Source organism: Gymnogyps californianus, chromosome 20 (assembly GCF_018139145.2).
Source record: "Gymnogyps californianus isolate 813 chromosome 20, ASM1813914v2, whole genome shotgun sequence".
Lineage (NCBI taxonomy): Eukaryota > Metazoa > Chordata > Aves > Accipitriformes > Cathartidae > Gymnogyps > Gymnogyps californianus.
Window position 1 is genome coordinate 6,332,195 of NC_059490.1, and position 26,826 is coordinate 6,359,020.

A 26,826-nucleotide genomic window follows, 5' to 3' on the forward strand; every position below is an offset into this window, starting at 1 on the left:
ACCCACCCGTTCACGTGAAACAGCCCAGAGAAGGTCTGTAGCTGTCCCTGCTTGTACAATGCTCGAAAAGAAAGTTAAGTTTCTGCGTTTGCTTAGCTGGCTGTGTTCAGAAGTATTTCCCCCTTGTTTCTGAACTAACTAAAATACCTTTTCCTTGCTGTCCATTTGTCTTGCTAAAGTGATCCCTGCTTTCACAACTGGATGTCTGTGTTGAGCTGTGGGAGGGGGAAAAAAAAAAAACCACCGAAACTAGCACACGACAGCACTGTGTAAATGAGAAGGGAAAGAGGAATAAGTTTTAAATAGCAGTAGCTATTTCTCTTTGTGCTGCAGTCAGCCTAAACTGACGGTGCCGAGTGCTCATGTGAGCTGCCTGATGTGTACAGTGCTTGGTTTGAGGTAAAAACAAAGTAGCTGTGGGGAGCTGGTGTAGTATGTCTGAAGGGAGAGAAGGGATGCGGCCGTGTGGCGTGCTGGAAGGGCAGAAAATGAGAATCTGAAGAGAAAGACACGTAGATACCCCAAAAGACTGGATCTGTTCCTATTTCCAGGTTACATGTAACGCAGAGAGCGTGACACAGCCCTGACGATACCGTGCGCAGTCAGACGTGTGGCAGCTCGTTACTCCCGCCGCCCTCCAGGCCGCTCCCGGCACAGCTCATGCAACCATCCTTCCCTTGACCGTGTCCTCTGTCCCAAGGTCTGCCCAGCCTTCCACCGTTGTGGCTAGCACGAACGCCCTCCCGCAGGACTGCTGCTCCCCAGGGCCCCGGCGCTAACCGGGAGCCCTCAGCCGTCCTGACAGGGCTCTGCTTGGCTAAACCAGTCCCTCGCTTCCTGCCGGGAAAGGGCCCCGCCCCCGGAAATGACGGCACGCCCTTCCGCCGCCGCCGCGGAGGGGAGGAAGCGCCGGGCCGCCGTGAGGGGAGCGCCGCCGCGGGAGGAGCGGAGCGCGGAGCAGCGCGGAGCGGAGTGGCGGGTCGTCCCCGCCGCCCGGGGCAACCGGTGAGCCGTAGCTCTGACCCGCTTCGCTTCTCGCTGAGCGGCCATGGGCCTGCCGGGCCCCTGTCGGCGGCCCCTCTTAGGGGCTGCCCGGTGCCTGTGCCGCTGGGCCCGGCTGCGGGAAGGGTTTCCCCCGCTGAGGGAGCCCCCTCCCCTGGCAGCCGCACGGTGACAGTTAGTGACAGTGCGGTGCCTCTCAGCGTCCCCCCGTCGTCTCCGCCGCCGGTCGTTATAATTCGTTATCCGTCTCGGTGATACGGCGTCTGAACCCGCGCCGGGGCGGGCGCCGCCGCTTCAGCCCCGCTGAGGGGGGGTTCCATACCCGGCCCCTCGCTGCCGGCCCCGCCAGCCCCTCTCCTCAGGGGTGGCGGCTGTGCGAAGGGCTCACCGGGCTCCAGGAGGTAGACCGTCATCGGGCTTAACACACCGGGATACAGAGAAACTTAGTAAAACGGTTTCCTCCCTGTGCAGTTCCTAAAACTAAGTTGTTGTTATAATATATAATTTTATTATTATTATTATTTAAGTCCATGGGTATGTTTCAGTAGTTAATCGGGGTGAAGGTGTCGCCGATAACTTTGCAAATCTGGCCCCTCAGCCTGTTTTCTTGCTAAGTTCCTTGTGGATCGAGGGGTTTTCGACTCTTTGCCTGTAAGTAGTACCACTGCATGGCTTCTTATTGTAAGACTGGGGATCAAAGTCCTTTAAACTCAAGCCAAATGAAGTTTGGAGTATATTTAAGATGCTGAGCAGTGCATTTTGGATGATTTTGTGGCTGTTTGTCACTGTATGAGCACCTGGTGTAGTGTTCAGGTCGTTCCCTTGAAGTAGGGAGTGGCTGTATTTTCAGAGAGGGTGTGAGGTATTGAAAGATGAATGACGCACTTGAAGTAACAAAAAAATTCTCTGAGGAGGTGGTTCGATGTGGTCATAAATCCTGCTGGTCTGGGCTGCCTTGGTCTGTGGCAGGGGCACGATCGCTTGTGTGATGAGGTGCTGGATTAACTGAGGGGGTTGTTACAGGCAAAATTCAAATCCGTTTTTTTGGGCTGAGTGGGGCCCTGGTCTGGCCCAGTGCTGGGACTTAGTGGCACTGCACAGTTTTGGAAAAAGGGTGGTGTTATGGAGATTGTGATTTAAATCCCATTATTGACACGACTTGCCATACTTTTCTTGTTTGGTCTCATAGTCACGAAACTACTTTCAAAGCGGTGCTTTGTATTGGCAGTTTCTCATGCCGGTACTCTGGGATGTGTACTGAGCAGCTCTTGGTTTTCCAGTTACCTGAAACGCCTTTGAGACTAGTGACGAGCAGCCTTGAGACTAATGACCGATCCGTGTAGAAGGATGTAGTGTTTTCCAGGAACAGTACTTTACTCGGGAATTGGATGTGTTGGCCTTCTGGACATGGTTACAGAAGTGTTTTGCAGGGGGGAGAATTAGGAAGAGAATTGTAATTCAATGGAATGCTTTTCTGACAAAAAAACAAACCAACACACAATAGGAGGGAAGAATAGGATATAAAGCCAATTATACCAATTCATAGGATCGCTTTACACACCAAACTATGATTATAAGATTGAAGCTAGTCCATGATTCTGGTATTTAATTTTGTTTTGCAGTCTAGAACAGTCCTTCTCGGCTCCCTCCTTCCCCTCCTGATGTTTGCTATATAATCCCCAATTATGGCGGTTTTTTTTTTTGATGATGGACTACTTGTGACCTAAATCTAGACCTAAAAATCGTGCTTGTGAAGTCCTATTAAAATACTATCAGTAATGAGTCAGGTACAACGTGCATAAAATGTTTTGAAGTTTTTCTCTGAGGTTATAGCAAATTTAGTTTTAATCTGTATCCAGGTGATCATGGTTGACATGTTGGCAAAAAACACAGAGCATGTAGAAGCTGATCGCTGCTGTTTCTGAGGAGATTTTAGAAGTTTTAGCTAATCCTCTTCTTATTCTTACTTGAATTCCCAGTCAAACATTACAAAGAAGTTTTTAGATGTTTCTTGTGATTTCATTTAAAAGTGCAATTATGAGTCACATGTAGATGGTGAGACATAGTCTGTTAATTCATGAATACACGCTACTCCTAGCTGAGTGGTCATTGCTACAGGCAGTAGTTAATTTGATGTGGACAAACAAAACTGTAGCTTAAGGTCTGTACTGACATTGGAGGGGGAAAACGCATCTTCAAGTTGAAGTAAATTGTGAGCTCTGCGGGTAGAGTGTTGAAGCCTCATGGCCATTAGGTTTCCGAGGTTTTAAGTAGTGGCTGCAATTTCCCCTGCCAAATTACAGTACCAAACGGTGCGGTTATTTTCAGGTGGCTGATCAGATTGTGTCTGTCATCACAGTTAACGACTGCTTCTTTTCTCAGGATCATTAGTTAGCAACCTGCACTGTTTATACTAGGAAACAACTGCTATAGCTGAAATTTCTTAATTGCAAGAAAGATGGACATTGAAATTGTGAAGATTCATATGATCTATTCTGCAAAGATAGCAACCGTGTTTCTTTCCTAATTTGTAAGTTGTCTAATGGCTTTCATATTTTCTGTTCATGAGTCTCTTAGATCATATTGCCCCACCCTTTCCTTTAGAGGAAATTAACTCATGTTTAATTACCTTTCTGCTAATTACATGCCTGAATATTTAGGGTTACACATGAATCATGACTATTTCAACACTTACATGGTTCTGAAGAATTTTGTGGTGTTTGGGTCAGTGGTTGCTCTTTGCAATACGTACGTGTTATTTCAAGGACGTTCTTCCATAGGCAAAATTTGTAGTTGTTAGAGACCTTAACCCAATCCAATCCTTCCACCCCCTCAGTTCTGATGCACTTTCTAGTCGACCTTGTAAATTTATTTTCAGTAACTGAAGTTGCATGCAGTTTTAGGTGGGACTCGTTACTCTCTTGATCTGATGTGAAGTGTGGTGTACTATTCAGGCACCAGTAAAATGTACAACAGAAACTGTTACTCTAAGAATTGTGTGTTTGGAGACTTCCCCAGTTTTTCGTCTTTTCCTGCTCTAAAATCCCATGCCTGGGGATGGCCATTAATGACTAGACAGTTGCAGTGAGTGATACTGCATGAGACATTGTGAACAATCTTTGGAGCACTTTGATATTTTTTAATGAGAAGAATTAATGCAAGTTGTTCATCAAGTGCTATGAAGACTTAAACTTGAAGAGCCAAATCACGTATGCTTCAGTCCAGTGAAAAGACTGGCATAGGTTGTTGCTAAGAGTTGTACCAAGATTTTTTTGAGAAGACTGTTGATTTCAGGAAGTAGAGTAAGGTAAAGAGATGAGAGGGAAAAACCCCACAAAATAAAACCAACCCAAACCAAAAGCAGAAGGAGGGATTCAGACATCAGGAGACTTTTTTTTTTTGTTCATGATCAAAAGTGTAGAAGGCTGAAATAGGCTTCCTGAAGTCAAAGGCAGTTTCATACCTTTGTTTCAGCCTGCCTGTTTTGAGTCTGTTATGTGAAGTCTTTTTCCTGTTTTTAGATGTGTTTAATGAACTTTGATACCAATATTGAAACTAATTTACAGAACAGTCTTATAAAGCCACTGCTTTCATTTCCAGAGTTAGCATGCAGAGTTACTTAGAAACTGTTTTTCATAGCTTGTAATAATTATAAATTGACTTGCAATTATCTCTTACTAAAGGCATCTATAGATTGGTTAAATGAGACCCCTTGCTACTCAGCCTTGATATGTGAGCTTTTTCAACGAGCTCTTCCATCAAAGGTGACCTAAACAAGTCAGGACTAATAAATAGTTTATGAAAAAGTCAATATCTTGTCGTTGTGGCAGTGATGCAATCTGCATTGACAATGAAGGTATCTGCCTACTCAGTCCCTGGGAAGTAAGGTAGGTACGTGTTAGAAAGGAACAAGAAAAACAAGCCGGTGGTGTCTGAACTGATGATAAATCTATACTACTTCTAAACCTTATTTCACACACAGTGCTTTTCCTGAAGCCAAAGCTGTGTCTGCAGTCTTTGGAAACCCTAATGTGTTATGAAAATTATCTTAGGTTTATCGCTGAAAAGAACGTGTTACATAAGTGTAGTCTCTTTCATGTGTGCGTTAAATCAGCCCTTAGTGACAGATCCTATTTTGATGAAAGGAGCCCCTTTTTCATGTTACATAAAAGCTAAGAATGCACTTGCTCTTTGCTGTGACTCTGACACCTGCTTTAATAAGTTTACTATGAATTTTTCCAGCTATTTTGTAATCTGGTCTCTGTGAAAATTAGAAGATAGTCTTTTGCTGTTGTTGAGAGCTTTGAGTCTGATATGAAAGGTACAATGTCCTGGAGCAGTAATTGCTGCTACTTCAGTCCTCGTTATGGGATACTGACAAAAAAGGCCTAAGGATTTATGGACTTACAATTGAAGGAGAGAGCACCTTTTGAAAACTTAGAGCTAGTTTTGTGCTTTATATAACTGGCCTGCATATCAGGATATCACGTGTGATCATCAGGTGTTGGCAAACTTTTGAGCTCTCTTCTTATCCCATAGTTTTAATTGTGAAATAGCACTGATTATGAAGGTTTTATCTTTAGTCCCATGGGAATGTAATGGAAGATCATCAGAGAAAAAAGACGTACCGTAGTAGCTGGTTGCTTAATTCTGTGTCAGTGCAATCTGGTTAGTTCTGCACTGATGTTGGTGAACTTCACTGTCTTTTTATATGAGCAGTCAAGATGCCAGAGGTTGGACATGCAGCCTGATGTACTCGGGACTAGACCCATACAGGAATGTAGGCATCTAAGGTGGGACGTAAGCAAGGTGTTGCTGCCTGAGCTTTGGTGACTGTTATAGATTGTGTTCCGGTGTCCGTAGCTGTTTCCCAGCGGTGTGTAGGGAATTAAGATTGTAGATTGTAGTCTGCAAATGTTGTCTGAAGACTAAGTGCTTTGATGGAATCTCTTTGTAGATTTAGATGTATCCTTACTGCTTCCCATGAGAAACTTGGGCTCCCGAGACCTGAAACTGAAAATCCTTGAAAACTGGAATGTAGGTTTTATTAAGCACCTGCATTCAATGAATACTGTTGCACTTCAAGTCAATGGAAAACATTTCTTTAAAAAACCCTTTCCTCTTTCCTCCGCTCTCCCCCGCCCGCCAGATGATCTTAATGCTTTGGTTCTTTGTCTTTGATACTGCTTGTGACAAAATGCATGTTTCCTGTGTCTTAACTCTTTCTGTGTTTTCTTTAGTAAATCTTCAAAGACGGATTGAAGTATGTGACTTGGGGAAAGTGATGTGGCTGTCGGCCAGCAGTATTTTGCAGAAGAGTTGGTTTCTCTGGTTTTGGCTCACATGTCTGCTTCCACGACTGTGGTAGCCGAAACCCTGTACTGTTTGCACATATGTTTTCAGTTGCAGCTTTGACAGAGTCACAGAGGAACTGTTGGGCAGACAGCTGTTTTTTTCTTCCTAAAAAAATTATGTGAATTTCCATTTTCTGAACCAAGAGCTATGGTTTATTGGATATTCTTCTTGGATGACAAACTTGACAGGAAAAATCTAGAGGTGTGAGCAAGGGACAAGAAACCTCTGAGTTGATATTGCACTTTTAAAAAAGTATTTGCTCTAAGTAAACGGGTGCTCAAAGTACTACTGAATAAAAAGAAAAATTTTAGATAAGTCTAGGTACAGCAAGAAAAATGTGTTGATAGGAAGATGTATTCAAGAGCTTCAGAACGAATTGCATTAAAGCAAGTAAAAGCTGATTTTGACTTAAACCACAGTGGGTTTTTTTTTTCACATGCTAGACATCATAACAAAACTAAATATTCTAAGATGCTTGTGAAAAAGCTACAGAAGGAGATCTGATCTGTCATTAGAGACCTTTGACGTGCAACCCTTCGAATAGATCTAACATATTATGTGTCATATGCCTCATCTACCAGTGATGCACAGGTATTCATCTGCTTTTGATATCGCTACAATTTGGAAAAATAAACCTCGACATCTAGAACAGCATGGAAAGATGTAGGCACGGGCAGCTGACGCTGTAGCTCGGAGTTAGTATGCTGTCAGGCAGGGTGAGTACCAGCCTGGGAATGCATGTGGCAGTAAGACAAGGAGCTCTTTGGTGTCCATACAGTCTAGTCTTCTGTTAGCTGTGGTACAACTACGCTGATTGCCAGCAATGGGACAGCTTTTCATGTTGTAATTGTCCAGAATAAATTCACTTTTGCAGCCATGATGTAACAGCGCATGTTTGCAGTGATCCTCTAAGGAAGCACACACACGGTGTGTTAGGTGGAGTTTAAAGATCATTATCGTAGAAAGGGGTTGGGTGTTTTCCATTTTTCCATTTCAGAGGAAAATGGGAGGGAAGAAGCTTTTACTTGCAAGTAAGTAACAAGGCGAAAGGGATTTTATAAATTAATAACCAAGTCTAAGAGCCTGTTCTTTTTCTAAACTTTTCAAAGGGGTGCTGCTAATTAACATAAATATTAACCTTTGATGAGGTCTGGTACAGAAATGCTTAAAAGAAGATTCTGTATCATGGTATTTGTGAGGAAATGTGTAAAGAATCGTCATTTCTGCTTTCCTTGACTATTCACAGCAGAACTATTTGAAGCACTTACTGAGCAAAGCAATGTATGAGTATACTTTAAATTACAGGCGTTTGCTCCTGGGAGGGAGACGTGGTGCTTCTTGAAGTTGTTGAGTAGTGTTTTAATTGGGATACAGGAGATGTAAAAAGGATGTTTGATGCAGTGCACCTCTCCAAATTGTACTGGTTAATTTTATTTATGATCTTCTGGTACTTTATTGTCCTCCTTGATTAGATGATTTTTTTTTTTTTTTTAAGGTGGAAGTTTGTTACCTTCCTTACTATTGTTTTCCTGACTTCTCAGTGGTCAGGCAGTATGAAAGCTGTTCAGAGTTGCCTATCTCTCTGACTCCAGGAAAACAACAAATTTGTTCTTTCTTTTGGAGTACGTTACTCAGAAGTGAGCTTTGAACAGGTCATGCATTCAGGGCATGAATGAATGAAAGAGGTCTGACCATGCAAAATAAGTGGTGTGACTGTGCAAGTACATTGAGGAGTTGATCTTTGAGTAAAGAATGATACACCTTTAGCTGGAGTGGGAGCGAGAGAAGGGAATAGAGAAAGAAAAAAAGCATTTTGGACACTCCAGAGTTCCAACAAAACATTTTTAGGAGTGGAAGATCATAAAGTACACAGTGATTTAGTTGCAGAAAGTTGACTTGAGATGGATTTTTTGTATTCAGTTTACTAAAACTTGTTGAGCTGTTCTGTTCATTAAAATGTAAATGCTGACCTGCAAAAATTGGCTGTGAAACTTTCTTTGTAATGGCCTTATGTGTTTAAAGGAAGCAGAAAGCCTCTGCTTTAAGTGCAGCATGTGATTTCTTCATATTGATTCAGGGTGACCTCTTTTGTCCCTGGATCTGAAACTGATGTAACTGCAGTAGAAAATACTTGAAGGGGAGGAAACAGAACAACTTGCTTTCTAGTAGCTTGGCTTTGCAGCTGTTGACAAACCTCTCCCGAAAGAATGCAAAAAAAAAAGAATCTTGCTACTAAGAGACCTGCTTTGCTTACTCCAGGGAAAGCTGCTGAACTTTGACACTAAACAGAACCTTATTTTTAGTTCTAATGTACACAAAGGGCTAGCAGGATGCCAAAGGTAATTGTGGCACTAGTATGTGGTTAAAGCTCTGTGGATACAGAAAGCTAATTTTTGTGCATCGGTATAGAGATAGCGAAAGCGCACGCTTGGCATAGAAACCAAGTATGCTGTTAAGCTTTCAGAAAGCAAGATGTTGATGTGGGATAGAAGCAGGGTTCATTCTCCTCCTTTCAGTTTTCAAAAAATCCGAGTGTCTGAAGCACAGTGCTTTTGAATAAGAACAACGGACACCTGAACTCATGAAATTGGCCTACAGACTGCAATTGCAAAACTGTTGTAACTTACCCCATTGTAGTGGGGTAATGATCAGGGATGTTATTTCCTTGGGTGATAGAGATCAGTGTAAAATGTCTCTGAAGTTTGTGTTAGGAAAATGTTTTTATCTGTTGCGTCTTTATAGCTCCCTGTAGTTTACAATGAAAACATTCAGACTGATTAGCTTTACCGTTAATGGCAATATTGAAAATATTATGCATGGTGGTTTTTTCTAGTACAGGCACCTGCAATAGAAGTCTCTAATGAAAATGCTGCTGCAGCTTCTGTTTTTAGGAAGTGGTCTTTAAACTGGATCAGGAGCAACTGAAGAGTTTCAAGCTTTTGCGTCCCCATTCTTTTCAGAATTGGTGATAAAGGTCATGTGCGATGCTCTGAGAATGGGCTGTGTTTCCACATACTGCCAACATGCAATTTCCGTCCCAGGCTGTGCAGTTGAGAAACATTTGATGTTTAATTTCTGGTCTGCTAGATAGATTGTTAGTCAGCAGATATGTGTACCGTTATAGTCAACATAAAGACCTTACTTGAGGAATCAGAAAATGAAGATAGTACAGAAACCAGGTGATTTTTGTGAAGGCAATGTACTTATTTTCCTCTGTTAATTTGTCCTTATGGGAATGAAGTAAAGCGCTCTCAAATATTTAAAATCTAGTTGCTTTTTTCATTTTGCTTTGCAGAAGCGTTATTAATGTCTGTTTAACTGCCAGACGTTTCTGTGGGAAAGAAACAGCAGTATTCAGCTGCTCTCCGTCTATATAAATGAGAAAATGTGTCTTCATAAATTATGCCATTAAGAAACTCATTCCCTTAATATACAGGTCTCTACAATGAAACTATTTTTAGATTATTTTTAGAAACTCGTTACTTCTTTCAAAGATAGAAAAGATGTTAGTGGAAGGAGCCTTAATACTTACATAGATAAGATGGAATATTTAATTTGTTCCCCCCTCAGAGAAAATTATATGTTTCCCGTTACTTAAAATAACTTTAGATTAATGGGAAATGTTAAACATTATCAATCTTTTAAAATGGTTCATCTTACATAATTCAACTTGGAACAAAATAGCTGTTACTTCCTATAGTAGAAAACTATCTTTGGTAATGACAGTTGTGCATATCGCATCTGTTTCACTGGATGACCCAGAGAAGAGTTTGGGGCTCTTTCTGAGACTGTTGAGTGCAAGAGCTTCCAGGGGTGAGTAACCTTTGCTAGGCAGAAACATGAACAACCAGAGATCTGGATTCCTCAAACATCTAAACTTAGGGGTCATTATGAATCTCAGGGAAAAACAAGATTACTCTGACAGTTGCTGACATTCTTAAATTGAAGAAAATTGCTTTTCGTCTTACTTTCCATACATTGCATCTCAATGTGTGTTCTGTTTTCCTTGTGTGATCTTAAATAATGTGCTGGAGGGGAGGGCGGGGTCTTCAAACTGCCAGGCAGTGCTGGTTTAAAAATCTTCTGGTTTTCCTGTTAGAGGAAGGAAGTCCTACGGGCGCCTTTGGTTACGAATGTGAGAGCAAGAAACCGAATTGCTAAGGTGCTTGCTCAGCTTATGCGAAGCATGCTCTGCTGAGGATCGCAGGAAGAAAAAGGGGCTGGATTTGGTGACCAAGACTTGCTTTCCAGTGCCTTGCTGTGATATTTCTAGCGTCTGTGTATGTGAATTTTGCAATCCAAATGTCAGTGTTTTAATACGCAGACCTTAAACTTGCTAATGCAGGTGATGCTGTGCTGCTTTTCTCCTAAAATGAATCCAGCATTTACAATTAGAACAAAGTAGTTGAAATGCCCTTGGGAGCAAGCTGGCATGTGGGCTGGTTTCTGTCAAGCAAGAAAAGAAAGGGGAGGGCTGGATCGTTGGAAGACAGGTTCTGCACAGTGGTGGTGTAGGCATGAGAATAAATCTTTCTGTTACAGTCACTATATATAAATTCAATAGAGCTGTGCTGTATACAGATGCCCAGCTTAACTCTGAAGTAACTTGAGTACGGAATGAAATGGAGATGCACCTCATCCATGTTAATGTACCCTGCTGGGTTAGCTGTGATACTTCACTGTACTGTGAAGGCATATTCTTTGAGGCCAAAGATATGTTACCTGAAGTCTCACCAGTGTGATTCTTTGCAGAGACAGTCTCAGTCTGAATACAAACCTATTTGCATTTTGTCTCTTACTCAGTTTGCTTCCTTCGTTGGTGCTTGTAACTTTCTATATTTCTTTTTTGCTTTGTGCCTTTGCGACTGTTAGAACAATGTGCTGGTGAGATCAGAGACTCATGCCTTTTTCCACATGTGTATGTAGCTGTATGACTGGTACTGCTGGCCTGCTTTCCAGGCCAGCTGTCTAGTACTGTTTGCAGGTCAAAGCTATGCAAACATCTGCTAATGCTGCGGTTGGCTTTTGGGGCTGTATGGTTATATAACTGTGCCCTTCCTCCTGTGGCCTTTATCTTGTTGCTATGGAACTATTAAATAATTAAAACAGGTGACTTCTTTCTAAAAGGCAAGCCTTCAAAAGAAATTATTTCTAGCAGGCTGTTACCATGTTTCTGTCTTTAATCCTTTTCTCTTTGAACAGGAAGAAAATGAACCTGAAATCTGAACGCAGAGGAATTCACGTTGATCAGTCAGAGCTACTGTGCAAGAAGGGATGTGGTTACTATGGCAATCCTGCTTGGCAGGGATTTTGCTCCAAGTGCTGGAGAGAGGAATACCATAAGGCCAGGCAGAAACAGATTCAAGAGGATTGGGAGCTGGCAGAGCGGTAAAGAGCCCTCTTTATTCCTTCCTCTCTTACAGTAGGGTGACTTCACTAAATACTATTCCTGTCTCCTATTTTCTAGTCCTGTTTGCTCTGGCTCAGTTTCATCGTAAGTTCTCAAATTTGACCTTTCCATCAGGAATTAAAATCTTCCTTTTGATGCAAAGATGAATATTTATGACATTCTAATTTAAGAGGTTTCAAAAGAAAGTCTGTGAAGTAACAAATGTAAACACCCCCCCAACAAATACTTTGACCTAATTTGCATACTGAAATCTGTAATTCTAACTAGCAGTTGGAAGGGTGAAAGTGACAATTTTGATTAAGATACCTCTGCCTCTGGAGACCGCAGTTATTGTCTTGAATATAGGCAGCACAATGGTTTTACATTTCAGCTACTGATTAAAAAATTGGTTTTAGTCTTGTCTGTGGTCATTCTGTTAAACTGCAGGGTTAAGCCCCAAAACATCGAAGCTTTAGCTTTAATTATTTAGGCAATTTTTCTAAGCACATATTTTCTGTAAAACAGTCTAGTTTTCCTAGTGTGATAAATGCTTGACCCTGAAAGTGGCTGTTGGAGGAAATCTATGCTTGAGTGAGAAAGTAAGACCAGCTACAACTGCTTTTTGTTGGGTTTGGGTAGAAAGCAAAAGCATTATCCACTGCCTGAGAAACTGCAAAGCATCCTCTTTTGTACTACAGCTGTCCTTTGTGTCACTTCCAGGTGTGAGTTACATGACATCCACTCGGAATTAACTGTTTCAGGGTTATGTGAGTTCTTGAGATGGAGGAGCATCTAGCTGTGTATTAAGAGTTGATTCGCAGTGACTTGAGCTGGCCAAGATGTTTGTTCATATTGACACAGATTGTCTACATATGCTTACCTTAATGTATTAGTGGTATATGCTGGAACTCTAGGAAAAAGTACCAGTGCCCCAGAGGCATGTCTGCACTCGCGTTTGGAACCCTTTGGTGAACTTGAGTTACCTAGTGATACGTTAACCAAGGTCACTGGGGAAAAAAAAAAAAGAAGGGGAAAAAAAAGGCATTAAGTGCAGTGTTCACATCAGCCTGCCTGAAGGTGACATCTGTGGAAGCTCTCTGAACTTGAGTTGGGTCCAAACTGATGGTTATAGTTTGGAAGCCCTAAGTTTTCTGGTATCTGCCTACCCTAGACCCTCTTACCTTAGGCCTTGAAGTATGTTTCTTTGTTTTTAAAGTTCTCTTTACTGTCTGGCACTGGAACAGCTTAACTGCAAAGAAAGGCAGAAAGAAGTGCTTGAAACCTTTTCTAGCCTAATCAGAAGGTGCTAAGTAAGCTGTTGAGTACAGTACAGAGGATGTAATTTTTTTCCTCTGCCATAAATTTGGCTTAAACAGTTAATAAAAACTTAAGTGTCATTAGAGCAGATAGTTATGCTGTCAGTCTTACCTATGTACAATAAAGTGGTGCATTTAAGGAATTCTTTAATAAGTAACTGTTCGGTAGGGAGATGCTAAAGGAACAGATAAGCTGTGCTTGTTTGCTGTAGTGAACAGACAGGCTTGTCAGCACAGATAAGGCACAATTCCTGCCTCAAGAGACTACAAATGCAAGACCATTTATGGTCCATCCTGAGCTGGATGGATGTTTAAAGAAAATTGCTCAACCTTTTAGCATCTTGAAGGGCAATATAATTTAACCTATTTTAATCCTCCTGCATAGGAAGAAAAGTAGCTGTTGAAGGATTAGTATATTTGCCCTCCCCTACTTTGTACATGTAGATTAAAAGAAGGGCTTGGTCTTTGCAAAGCACCCATCAGTGTTGCAGTGAAGTGGTTTGCCTCATTCATTCAACCAAGCATATGTATTACCAAGAATTTGAAAACAGATTATGACAACAATGATCTATTTCCCAGAATGTTTCTGAGTTTGTGACAGGGTATTTCACTTGCTCAGCTGTGAGCCATAGTTTTTATCTCTAGTAAGATGGTGAAGGATTATCTGTGGCAATAGGTTGTGGAACTCAGAACACGATGCAGGGAGGAGGGCAACTGAATCGATTATTGGAAGTCTTCCCACAGTCTTTCCCCTTACCTCTGCCTTTGTAGAATTCGGGGCTGTGACATGAGGGGAAGGTGACCATAATTATACTTCAGTCTTCTCCCTTTTGACCTTACTATTTAATCCTCCGTGGCCATCTTAAGCTTTCCCTTACTTTCACCATTGCAAGATGGAAAGAGTGGACATAATGTAGTGAAAGGAGATGTGGTAGGAAGCAAGAAATGAAGATGGGCGTAGAGGAGAATTAGCATGTCAAGTGAGTAATTAATTTTTTGCACAGGAAATTAGCTTATTTGTGCCGGTTTTAAGCATTTAAACTAGACCTACATTTTTCTAATTCCAGGCTTCAGCGTGAGGAGGAAGAAGCATATGCCAGTAGTCAGAGTACCCAAGGGGCGCAGTCACTGACCTTTTCAAAATTTGAAGAAAAGAAAACCAATGAGAAAACGCGAAAGGTCACTACTGTGAAGAAGTTCTTCACTGCTTCTTCCAGAACAGGAGCTAAGAAGGGTAACTTTCTCCTTTGCTTTTAATGGTTCTGTACAACATGTTAAGTTAAAAAGTATTTTTGATAGATGTATTGTACTGAAAGGCAGAGTAGTGCTCTGTGACTTGACTTTAAAAAGTTGGAATAATGATGCTTCTGGAGAGCGATTGCTATATGTGAAGTCTTACTGAAAACACAGAAAAACGTGAGCTTTTGGGTGATGCCAAACAGTCTTTTAAATAGAACAGTGCACTTCTAAACCTGTGGCTGTGTTTGTGTTAGTTATACAGGAGTTCTTCTGCTAAAGTGTAGTATCAATGTATTGGTGGTGGTGGTCGTCTACCACTGCACTGCTGAGTGGAAGTATCTTGTTCGTATGACGCACATTCTTGCTAGATTCATGAGTCAACCGTAGTGTGATACTGTGGTTTAGGACTTGAAGGGGAACTCTTCCTGAAGAACGCAGGAGAAAAGGTACTGCCTGTCAGTCGCCTCAAACAGACTGATATGTCTAAGTGTGACAGAAATGCTGATATAAAATATCAGATGATGCTGCCATAATGGATCACTTCAACAGCTTTAACAGAAAAATAGAATGTGTAAGCAGGGTGCCTTTACATGAAAATAAATGTGAAAGGAAACTTGCAGTGTTCATGTGTATGTGGGTTGCAAATATCAAGTTTGTGGTTGGCTGAACGTTTATTCTACAGCATGTGTTACAAGTAAGAATGATTAATGGCACTGATGTCTTTGCATAGCAATAGCTTACATGGGCAAAAACTGGAAAATGCTAGACTGTGGAGGAGGCATTCCAGAAGAAAAAGCAATATTAATGTATCTTAGCCTTATAGACAATGCATTTCCTTAATAAGAAGTTCTAACTATGTCTGGATTTCATCTTAGAATTTGTCTTGGTGCATGGGCAGCAGCTGGCTAAATGAGGCATTCAGCTATGTATTAAGAACTTTTTTTTATGTTTGTTCTTCTCACTTTCCATATTTTCTTTTTTTATCCCATTCACTGTCTCTCCTGACATGCTCCCACTCTTGGTGTCTTGCTTGCTTTTGCATTTATTTCAGTGGCTCAAGAGAAAATCGTTAAGCAAGGACAGCTTGGGAGGGAGCGAAATGCTGATAACATTCTCAGGGATTTGAAGGAGATTTTTACTCCCTCCTGGGAACTGGCTTCCCCTGCTGAAGGTAATGCAGTACAGCTTGAGCAAGCTGTCTGCTTGATTTTAGTAAGCTTATTTCTTAGCTGGGCTTTGCAAAATACAAACTAGGGTTGTGCCAGTTATAACTTGTGCTGTTGAACATGAAGATGACAAAAAAAGCAAGTCTAGCATCGTGAAGTGAACTTGAATCTCTAAACCAATTCTTTGCTTTTTGATAGGGAGAGTATAGGAATAAAGCTGAAGCTTCTTTGAGCTCTACCTTAGTGTGACATCTGAAGGATTATGCAGTTTCAAAAAAATAAGAATTTTGTAAGAAGTAGCTAGATCTTGTGCTGCTTCATATTTTTATCAAAAAAATAATTCCAGGTTGCCATTATAAATCTGATTATAAGTTGAAACTACTTCAGTTTAATAGTTCACACTCCAAGAACTTTTGCATTCTCAAAACATCTCCAGATGTTCGTTATATTAACCAAGAAGACAATTTCATATCAAGAGAAGACATACTGGTTTCATTTAAACTAAAAGGACGTCAAAACCCTCAATGCAAACAGCTTTAGGATCTTGTCCTATGTTATTTGTTTGCAATTCTGACATGTTCTGCTGACTAAAGAAATTTGAAGGTGTACCATTCTTTATTTTGCAAATTATACGAAGATGATGAATGGATGTGTGTAGTAGAGCTAATGACAACTCTATTTTTATATTCTTTACTTGGACTCAGATCCATGACCATGGCACAACCATAGTGAATCACTGGAGTGCTAATGTTCTGCTGTGACAACTAGCATTTTTGTAGAATGCCTTGAGAAAGATTTTATATTAATAGTGTTTATTCTTTGTAAAGGTGATCCTTTGTTAAGTCTTCCCATACTTTTTCTTTTCATTTTGGCATATCTCCTCTAGTAGGTTCTCTTTAACTTGTTCAAATGGAATTTCTTTTCTGTAATCAGCTTCTTTGTAGTTAGACTTAATTCTTTTACAGTACATGACAAAGCTGAAAATGTTTTGTTGCTGAAAGTACATTTGCTCCTGCAGTCCTTAGTGATCAGTGCATATTGTACAGGTTCATCTTCCTTAAATCAGGATTTCAACACAGAGGCTAATGAAGCTGCAACATTTCTGAGTGACTACATGTAGTTCTTGGTGTGACTCATTAAAAAGACAGTTCATTCTAACATTCAATTTTTTTTTTAATGCCTACATTAACAGTAATCTGCCTCAATGGTCTACATCTCTCGTAACTGAACAAATTATCTATTTTAAATCTGTGACTAAAAAAATTATATTCATATTCCTTAAGGTCAAATAGTGGAATAAGGTTCATGATTTTTCTAATACAGTGAACTCAGTGTTGAAATAAGTAAATAAATCTTTGGCTGTTCTTTGAAATGAAGTCAGTAATTAATTGTGGAAAAAATATCATAATTCTACACTTTCGAAAGTGGACCTGCTTTCTTTGTTTATTATGGCAAAGCTATGCTCTCTACTTACTGGTTATGTAATATTAAATGTGACTAATTTAGATCAACGTATAGTTATGGTTGCCATTCAGCTTGAATACTGTACAGGCATTCTAGTTTGAATCTTAGGTATAAAGAAGATTGGAGGAAATCCCCTCTGGAAAAAGTGTTCTTGTGTAACTAGAAAGGAGATTGATTTGCACTTTCTATCTTGATTGCTGCAGCTGGAATTTAAATATTTGCAAAACGTTTTCCATTCTTATCGCTTAAATACAATAAATGTTCTAATGGTACCTGACCAAATTATTATCCAGAGAAGGTTATGCTGAAGTGTAGAGTCTTGTGCTTTGGTCAAATGATCAGTGGTGTTAGTCACTGGATCATACAGCTTTGAATTTACTATAGTGCTGTATCTCTTTTAAAAGCAAATGACAACAAACCAAAAAAACCCCTGGTAAGCTACCTCAAGTCTAAAACATACCAACTCAAATATACTAATCCCATTTATTTCCTTTTATTTTGGAGTTCTGCATGCATGCTTATTTAAACAAGGATTTTTTGTTGTGCATGTTAGTATTTTCAGATTGAAAGATATGTTTGTATCATGTTGACCATGAATATTTTCATGTTTTCTGTCTCTTTGCTGCTTGCTTTTCATCATGTTCATTTACATCATCTCTATTCAATCCTTCATTTTGAACAGTGTTGGCTGGCAAGTTGAAAGGTGGGTGAACTAAACTTGGGTAGTGAAGGTATTGGATCAGTACAATTAACTTGCAACGCATACCTTGGAAAATCAGATGTGTGTGTGTGGAAAAACCCGGCGGTTGCAGCTATATAAACTTGCATCCAGTGCTGTGTGCAGTCTGTGTTCCTACCTCCTTCTTGAGTGTCAAGCCAATTCTTCCTTGAACAGGCGTGGTGCTTCTGCTCTTGCTGAAACACAAATGGCCAAGTTCTCATTTACACTGCAGGTGTGATTCTGTGGCATCTGCTGCCTAGCCAAAGAAGGGCTGCTGCATTTGCACCAACCTCATGCTCCCATTCCTTGTCCTGTGCTGCTGCTGCTGCCCCTGTGACCTGGTGGGAAGCCAGCCTGGGGAGCTGATCAAGCTGAAAAATAACCCCATAAGAAACACTGATTTCTGACTAGAACTGCCCCGTACTATTACTCCCTGAGCTAGTTCATGAGCCAGTTGAATGAATACTTGTGTTGGTGCAAGCAAAGGAGCAGGAATGTAAAGGTGAGGGAGAATGGAAAAGGGACCACTCCATTATCTTAAACTGCTGCAGAATCCTATCTGGAAGCCTTGATCTTATATGGAGATATCTTACCCAGGAACGAAAATGTAAGAAACCTGAAAGCAAACCCATGTTACAGTAATTTGCTAATATAAAAAGGCCATTAGTGTAAATGGGTATGTGGCTATAAATGTTTCACTTCAGTGGAATACTCAGTTTCCTAGAGTTCTGTTCAATAATATCCAGCATTTCACTGGTAAAGCTTGAAATAATGCTCATTCATTTGCACACTTGAAAAAAAACAACGTGAAATTTTAAGACATGTTAAACACTTCCTGAATTCATCCATCAGTGTAAAAAAGCTAATCTGATGTGTCCGAATTTTCCCAGCAGAGATCCAAGAAGCCAAGGCTCCCAGTCCTTCTATAAACAGGCAGGCTAGCATTGAGACAGATCGAGTATCCAAGGAATTCATAGAATTTCTCAAGACATATCATAAGCCTGGACAAGATATCTATAAGCAATGTAAACTATTTTTGGACACAATGAATCATAAAAGGGTAAGTTTTGCATGCCTTTTATGTAAATAAAATGGGGAAATTAGGGAGAGATGGAGAAAATGCTGCACTTCTTCCAGCAGTTTGGTTTTTATATATTGTATACAGGAGCCTTCAGCTGATATGCTTAGTCAAATGAAGATCTAGTGGCAGTCTTAAATTCTGAATGCCTTGCTTTTTGGTATGGTATGTGACCAAAGAAACCCTCCAACCCCAGTATTGCAGTTATCTTGAGAGAACTTTCCTTTGCATCCCAAATAAATTAGTTCTGAATAAATCCCATGTAAATTAGTCTGTTGAACAAACGATTTTCTAGATAAATATGACTTGTGGAAATTATAATATATTACATAATGAGTTTTTAGATATCTTCAGTCTAAAAAGTTCTAAAGATAATACAGTATCAGCCCACACGTCTCCTTTTCTTTGGGGAAGGGGAAGTTGACTGTGCTTTTTTTTTTTTTTTAATATGGAATAAGAGTTACATCTTCTCCATAAAAAAAATTTAATGTTCTTGAAATATTAATACGTCTATAGTGCCACCTATGGTTGAAATGAGTCAGTATTCAGCACACCTTCCCCTCCTCACCCCCCCTTCCCCTACCTTTCCTATTTAATATGTAGTTACTCAAGTTATATCCTCAAATTGGACTGGAAATTAAAGGGAGTTCTGATGGAATCTTACGTGCCCTCCGCTTTGAAAACGTCTTGAAGTTTTGGGTGGTTTTTTTTTTTCTTTTAGAACTGATTCATTCTGAGCATAGAGTTTGTGAAAATAGTGTGTTGTTATTATTGGTTATAAACACTGAAGGTACTCTCATTTCCTAGTTCCTTAATAGTTTGTGCTAGTCAAAAAGAAGTCTTTCTCAAAACATACAATTTGCTACATGTAAACCAGGCCTAAAATGCAGCACTACCATCAGAGCTGAGACTTTGTGTTCAGGGTAACTGTCTAGTTTTTGGCCTTAGAGAATTCAGAAACTTAGTTCTCTCTCCATTTTTTTTAAATGTATGGTTTTACGCTGCCATTTAACGGTGAAAAGTGACTTGATCGTTAAAATTAATTTTAACTTTTCAAACCTCCATTATGTTCTTCAGTAGCTCAGTTAGTTAATGCCCAAAAGACAATGTTGTTTCACAAACAACATTGTGAATATATTTCATAGTAACTTTATCATTAGAAGTGTTTACTGTACAGATATTCTTTCAAATTATGATTTATGTTCTTGGGTTTTTGCTATACTATATATCCTCTTCTAAAAAGTTAGAGACAAATTTGGGAGCAAGCATTCTGCTTAATAGTCTACATTATTTTTGTCACCGTTACTCAGGGATGTGTCTGGGGAAAATGGCATTGCACCTGTCCAATTCCATTGCTAATATAGATCTGTTCAGCAAATAAACATCTTTCACATGTTAAAGAGCCAGTATTTATTGGTTTCTCATATTTTTGAATATAATTTAGCCAACATAAACACCTCTGATGATACATTTGCATTCTCAGACTGTTACTGCAGCTGGACACTTTCCTTAAACAAAAACAGAACATGAGAGGCATTGCTGTCATTTCTTCCACACATGCACAGTTAATCAGTTTTCTGTTACAGGACTTAAGTATTGAGGAGCAATCTGAATGTGCCCAGGACTTCTATCAAAATGTAGCAGAGAAATTACAGACACGTTGGAAAGGTATCATGTTCCTCTTCCTCATATGTTACTGCTGAAAAAGTAAGAATTTGAGGGTAAAGCCTCTTGCATTTTCAAGTAAAAATGAAGCATTCCTAACCAGCTTTCAGAAATGCTGTTAACACATTCTAGTACCATAGTTAGAACTATTCCCAGCAGCACCAGTTGTGTAAAGTTTTGCAGTCTAAATTACTAGTTTTTACAGGTTTTTCTTAAACGCTCATTTAAATGTGGTTCAGTTGTTTTCATTTCTTGTTTTAAATTCAATACTATTTGTTTAAAACTGAAGTTGAATGTGTAGCCTCAACCCAATTAACAGGCCGTGAGCCTTACGTTACACTGTAACGCGCAAGAAGCCAGTGAGAGGAGGGTGTTTCTGTTGGGGACTGCTTTTATGTGCCTGGTATGTAAGTGGCACAATGTAAACATACCCAGGGATTTTTTTTAGACATAAACAGGAACAGAAGACTTGGAAGACCTCACTGGATTTATTCTCAAAGACTGTATTTTCAAGAAATATTCTTGTAAGCTACAAGCAGCTGAACCCAATTTGTGTGTTGAATGTGCTAAATGAATGTGCTTCATTGTGAACCTGTGCATGTACTTACTTTGGCATGTCACAATGGTGGTCTCACCATTATATTTTTACTTCTGCTGTAGAGAGTAAAAATACTCCAAGTATATCCATTCTTTATTAACTCAGGTTGGCTCAAGTCAGTAGTACTGATTTGGTCATACTAGGACCAAACTGTATTAAATCTTCAGAAGAGCCATGGTATACTTTATTTACTGTATTGGGGGTGGGATTTGTGCCTTTCAGTGCCCCCTGAAAAAGTTGAGAAAGCAATGGATCAGATTGAAAAATACATTATGACTCGACAGTATAAATATGTCTTTTGCCCTGAAACAACTGATGATGAGAAGAAAGATCTTGCTGTCCAAAAGAGAATCAGGTAAGTCTTTAAAAGAAAAATAGTTGAGTAATCCACAGTCCTGTAAATGAGCTCTGAATCAAGCATGTTAAAAATCTTCTGCTGTGCACACAAAAATGGCAAGCTTTTTAACCAGGAAGGGTTAAAAACACTTTATTTAAGAAAAAGAAGGAATGAATAGAATGAATAATGAAAGCTACTACACTAGGAAAACTAATTGGTTTGCTTTTGTTAAATTATAGCAAAAGAAAGAAAGTATTTTTTCTGGAAATAAATTACTTCAGTGGAATAAACTAGCTTATGACTGGACTAGTGCCTCATTTACACAAAGCACTCCTTGTGCCTTGAATTCAAGAAGCAGCTGGTTTCAAACACCTGAATGTTACTGGTACAGAACAGTTCAACATTTTTTTCCTGTCATAGGGCTTTGCACTGGGTAACTCCACAAATGCTGTGTGTTCCTGTCAATGAAGAAATTCCAGAAGTCTCTGATATGGTTGTAAAAGCAATTACAGGTTTGTGAATGATGAAGTTTACATTTACAGCTTTACATGTCATATCTCTTGCTCATAGAGATTATTTTCTGCTGTCATCAGAAGGGGGTCCAGGCTTTTAGATTCGCAGTAGTCTTTGTGGTGTTGGACTAGTGTATCATCTGTGAAGCAGGAATAATTTTTCTGTCACAGAAGTGTTTAGACTTACCTGATCTATTTGAAATACTTGGACTGAACCAAGAGCAGGTTGAATAAACCGATACTGTTATGGAACAGCAAGTACCACAGATAAAAATGATGCTATATTAGTATTGTCCAGCAAGTGTCCTACTCATTGAGGTGTCTGATTTATATGGTTTTAATGATTTGAGAACTTTATCTTACAGATATTATCGAAATGGATTCAAAGCGTGTCCCTCGTGATAAATTAGCGTGCATCACCAAGTGCAGCAAGCATATATTTAATGCTATTAAAATCACAAAAAATGAACCAGCTTCTGCTGATGACTTTCTTCCAACACTTATATACATTGTTTTGAAGGGAAACCCACCCCGTCTGCAGTCTAACATCCAGTATATAACACGCTTCTGTAATCCAAGCAGGTTAATGACAGGAGAAGACGGCTACTATTTTACCAATCTGGTAAGTGCAGGAATAGTGTTGACGTTTTATACAAGAAGATTGTCTTTTATTTGGATGTAGGAATTTCCAGTAAAGGCAAACACAGCATAACATAGAAGGAAAATTAAAACTAATCTTCAAATAGCGGTTGAGGTTACTTAGAGTACAACAAGCACTTTGGCTTTGTATCTCTTCTCTCTTCCTTCTCTGCTTTCCAAACCAGACAGTGCTTTGCTTTCTTTATAATATTAAACCCTTTATTTGAACAGTCTGATGCTAAGACTTGGGTATATTTTCATTCTGTAAGGAGATAAGTACTTTCTATTCCTAAAATCCTGAGTTTGGACTGTGCAGATGTTACGGATGCAAAGTTCCCCATTTAAGCCCGTGAGAGCTTATCTCTTGAAGGGACTGCAGAACTAGGCCATTAATGTGTGGAGGTAAACAGGCTTTTTAAAGCTTCTGCAGGAGGCATTTATTGGTGTGCTTGTTTATATTAGATGGAATTATGATTATGAACTTGGCTTCTTTGCATTTCATCATAAAGCAGTTCTCGAGGGAAAATATGTAGTTGAATGAAATCCTTGGAATGTTAAAAATTCCTTTCAGTAGGAAGAGAGCATCCACAAGGTAAGATGGGCATTTGACATTCCTTCCTTCAGAAAATGAATAGAGAGCATAGCAGATCTCTGCTGATCAGATTATTAAATATTAATATAGTGCTCTTGTCTAGTTGTCGTGTTCTTTCTGTTCTCTCACCTCCAAAATGCAGTGACCCTGCGGTTTGCAATGTGCATTACCCAGTGAGTCAGTACTGTTCAGCTGAAGTGTGGTGTCTTCCTGTATTTTCCTGTATCTGAGTTTTTGACTTCTTTAAACTTTGGGGAGAGGAAAAAGGCATATGAACTGTCTGATATAGTTAGCTTCTGGAAAAGCTCTTTAGGAGCAATCTGAGGCATTAAATAAAATAATCAGTTACTGGTGTAACAGCAGGATAAAAAATAGAACGCGTACATTCCAGTCTGTAGCTTGCAGTGATACTCACTCTGTTTTGTTTGTAGTGCTGTGCTGTGGCCTTCATTGAAAAACTGGATGCTCAGTCTTTAAATCTAAGCCAAGAAGATTTTGATCGTTTTATGACTGGTCAGACATCCCCGAAGAAGCAAGAATCTGACAGTTTTTCACCTGATGTGTGCCTGGGTGTTAAGCAAATGTATAAAAACTTAGACCTCCTATCTCAGTTGAACGAGAGACAGGAAAGAATTGTCAATGAAGCCAAGAAGCTTGAGAAAGACCTGATAGATTGGACTGATGGAATTACAAAGGAGGTCCAAGATATTGTTGAGAAATACCCATTAGAAATAAAACCAAAAAACCAAGCCTTAGCAGCTATTGACTCTGAAAATGTGGAGAATGACAAGCTGCCCCCACCACTGCAGCCTCAGGTTTATGCAGGATAATTATCAGTGTTAACTTTGAAAAGCATCATTATCCTCACCTAGTACTATCTGCTACTTGGGAAGGGAAGTAAATTTAAGGCTAAAAATCAGATGAGCTTAAATCAGTACATTTTTAAAGGTACGTTTTTTTTGTTAAGTGTAATGAATTGTATTTATTTTAGTCAAGTAGATTTCTATTAGGCTTTTGTGGGTTTTTGAACTGAATTTAAATTTTCTACACAAACTGGTGTAATTTTTAAGCAACACTAGTCCATTGACATCTTTCCTGAAAACTTCCTTCTAGGCATGCACTTACTTGTTTTTAATAATTAGTTTAACTTGAATTCGAGTTCTAGCAGAAACTCGAAAGGTACCAATGTTAGTCTGAATTTATTCTGTAACTGTAAAGATGAAATATATATTGTAAAATATGTAAAATTGTAAATAGATTTAAAATCTAATGTCTCAACTGTGCATGACATCTTGTGTATGAGTGAAAATGGTATAAAAGTGTTCATTTTAGCACCTTTCAGTTAAATCACATTGCAGTATAAAGGCAAGTACACTGTTCATGTTTCAGTAAGCTAGATGGTATAACTGATGAATTACAGTCAGAGAGGAGGATGTTGTAATGATTTGAAAACTTGACACTCATCTTGAAATCTCTGTAAAAAAAAAAGTGCTATTTAAAGTATGACATTTCTTCATGTAAACGTTCTCTCTGCTTTGTCAGTACACCTGATAGCCTTCAGTGGTGCACGTAAGTGCTGATATTACTACTTTTGAAGAGAATGTTGAGCCAGGCTTCAGAAATAGGAAGAAATATTTGTATTAAAAATTGCATAATGTGGAGCAAAAGGGGGGAGGGGAGGAGATAGTGCAAGAGTTGCACTGAAAGTGACTTTCTTTTCTGGCATTGCCTAGTAATTTCCATCGGTGGGCTAGGTCTTCGTTGCTTCTTTGACAATCCTGGTAGGTAAATAAGTTCATATAATTAGAGGCTGCTTTTTAGAAGCAGCATGAGCCATTGCTCTGAGCAGAAAAGTGCACTTTATTCTCACGAAAGGATCTGTCTTCTGATCTTTAGTGACCCCCTTTAGCAAAGGGACTTACCTTGCTAAAGCATTGAACATCAAGGGAAATATGGCTTTATGTCGCCAAAAGTTTAGATCGGTGTATTTCAAGTAAAGAATAATGGCTCGCTCTGCAAAAAGTAACCTCTTGCAATGTAACTTTTTTATGCCAGTGAAACATTTTATATATCATTTAAATATCTTCCAGTTAATCCAGTCTGCCATGACTTGTTTGTGTACCTGAGATATCTAACATAAAGCTACTGAGCTTGAACTACTTTTAAGCAATGTTAAATTCTTACCATCAAGGAGGAAAGTACCTACCTCTTCATTATGTTCCACTGCTTTAAAAACACTGCTATCTTAAATTTGCACTGCAATAATTCCAGACCACAACTGTGATTTGTCCCTTTTTGTCAAATGTATTTAGCCTTATGAACTATGCATTCCTAGTGTTTCAGAGATAACCAGTTACCCAAAACTCCTGAGGTGAAGCAAGGAGCTAATCGGCTGATCACAAGAAATTGGATTATTTAATGTATCCATGTGTCACTGAGCCCAAATTGCTTAGGATCTGACCAGTGCTTGCAGTAAATAATACTGTAAAGTCTTTATTTTCTTTGTAGACACTAGGTGCTAATTCTGATATCCAGGTACACAGGTTTTCCTGGGGGGGAGGGGGGAAGCAAACTTTTAGCTATTGTGTAAATTGCCATGTTTAAATAAAGGTGTGTACCTTATGGCCTTGTTAGTGAGTTCCTACAGATCTCGTCGCTGGGTTTTGTTATGCTGTTAATGATTAATGTGAATATAATTGTGACTGCTTCTGCATTCTCTGTGTTTTGGGAGACACAATTCTTAGCCATTCAAGTGCAAGTCTAGGTAACAATGTCCTTTTCTTTGCAGAAAGATCAGTGTAGTGATTAGGTACTTAAGATAGACTTGCTGGTGCTTTTGTACTAAAGTATCTGTTATTCATATGCCATCTTGTTATCAAGCCACTAAAGTGGGAGTGTTTTCGGCAAACAAATCCTCCGAATCCCCTGTAAGGCAGGTAAGATGGATTTCCATAGCCCATCTAAAAGTTAGCAAGCAGGAGCGGTTTGCTCCTAGCCATAGTATAGCCTGGGTAGTAACAACGCTGGGAGCAGCTCTCACAGGAACTTGCATTCTAGTGTTTGAGTAACTAGACTGCTTTAAGACCTTGTCAATATGTTATTAGGCAAATCACCTGTCTGTAGGTAAAGCAGGTAAATAGTTTTGTCTTGCTTAAAAGTAAGGTAGTTCAGTTGCCCTAGTAATAACTGCAGAGTATCTTTCCAGTGTTCAAAAATTCAGACTGGGCAAGCCATCGTGCCCAGGGCGCTGAGCTGGGAGGATGCTGGGTCAGTTCTGGGCTCAGCATGAGCTGGTGAACCCTCTAGCCAGCAGTGCCAGATGCTCTGGTCCACTACAGACATGCTCTGGTCCCACAGACAAGTTTGGGATAAGATACAGCGAGAGACCTCAGCGATGCAAAAAGTTATGAAATAGTATCTATGAACAAATCACTTGTGAACCAGAGAGTTTAATTGAAATACTGCCTTAAAGTGAATCGGAATACAGGCTGCTGTGCTTTGGTGACACTCACAGTATCACAAATTACTGTTTTTTTCAACAGCCCACTACTTGTTCAGTATTACTGAAAATGAAGACTGCGCAGCTCATTACTAGGAATCGGAACTTAGGTTGTAAACTAGTTCTTTGCATGAGTACTCCCTATTTATTTTGCTGTAGTAAAGAAGATATTTTACAGGAAGTACTGGTGAATTAAACTGTACGTCTTTGGTAACTGAATTATGAAATTAAATTGATTCTTCTACCCAGTTATC

At 39.6% G+C, this 26,826-nt stretch overlaps 1 protein-coding gene across 4 annotated transcripts; it reads left to right on the forward strand.

Moving 5' to 3' along the window:
• Nucleotides 1–960: 960 nt before the first annotated feature.
• Nucleotides 961–26,243, forward strand: RABGEF1 (RAB guanine nucleotide exchange factor 1). 4 transcript variants are annotated; one of them, XM_050908743.1, is made up of 11 exons: nt 961–1,005; nt 11,560–11,745; nt 14,130–14,296; nt 15,353–15,472; nt 17,614–17,634; nt 18,543–18,712; nt 20,317–20,398; nt 21,216–21,348; nt 21,751–21,842; nt 22,208–22,464; nt 23,505–26,243. In XM_050908743.1, exons 2-11 carry the CDS (start codon nt 11,567–11,569, stop codon nt 23,901–23,903), a joined length of 1,620 nt encoding a protein of 539 aa, XP_050764700.1. In that variant the 5' UTR covers nt 961–1,005; nt 11,560–11,566; the 3' UTR covers nt 23,904–26,243. The 4 variants fall into 4 exon arrangements, with proteins under 4 accessions (XP_050764700.1, XP_050764701.1, XP_050764702.1 ...); XM_050908744.1 differs by lacking the exons at nt 15,353–15,472; nt 17,614–17,634; XM_050908745.1 differs by lacking the exons at nt 15,353–15,472; nt 17,614–17,634 and having other exon boundaries at nt 18,546–18,712.
• The last annotated feature ends 583 nt before the right edge of the window (nt 26,244–26,826 follow it).

What these genes read in the sequence shown, in the direction of transcription:
- RABGEF1 (XM_050908743.1), top strand. Translation starts at nt 11,567, where the DNA reads ATGAACCTGAAATCTGAACGCAGAGGAATTCACGTTGATCAGTCAGAG. An exon ending in ACACAATGAATCATAAAAGG is followed by an intron (nt 18,713 to 20,316) that starts GTAAGTTTTGCA and finishes TTTCTGTTACAG; the next exon opens with GACTTAAGTATTGAGGAGCA. An exon ending in GCTACTATTTTACCAATCTG is followed by an intron (nt 22,465 to 23,504) that starts GTAAGTGCAGGA and finishes TTTTGTTTGTAG; the next exon opens with TGCTGTGCTGTGGCCTTCAT.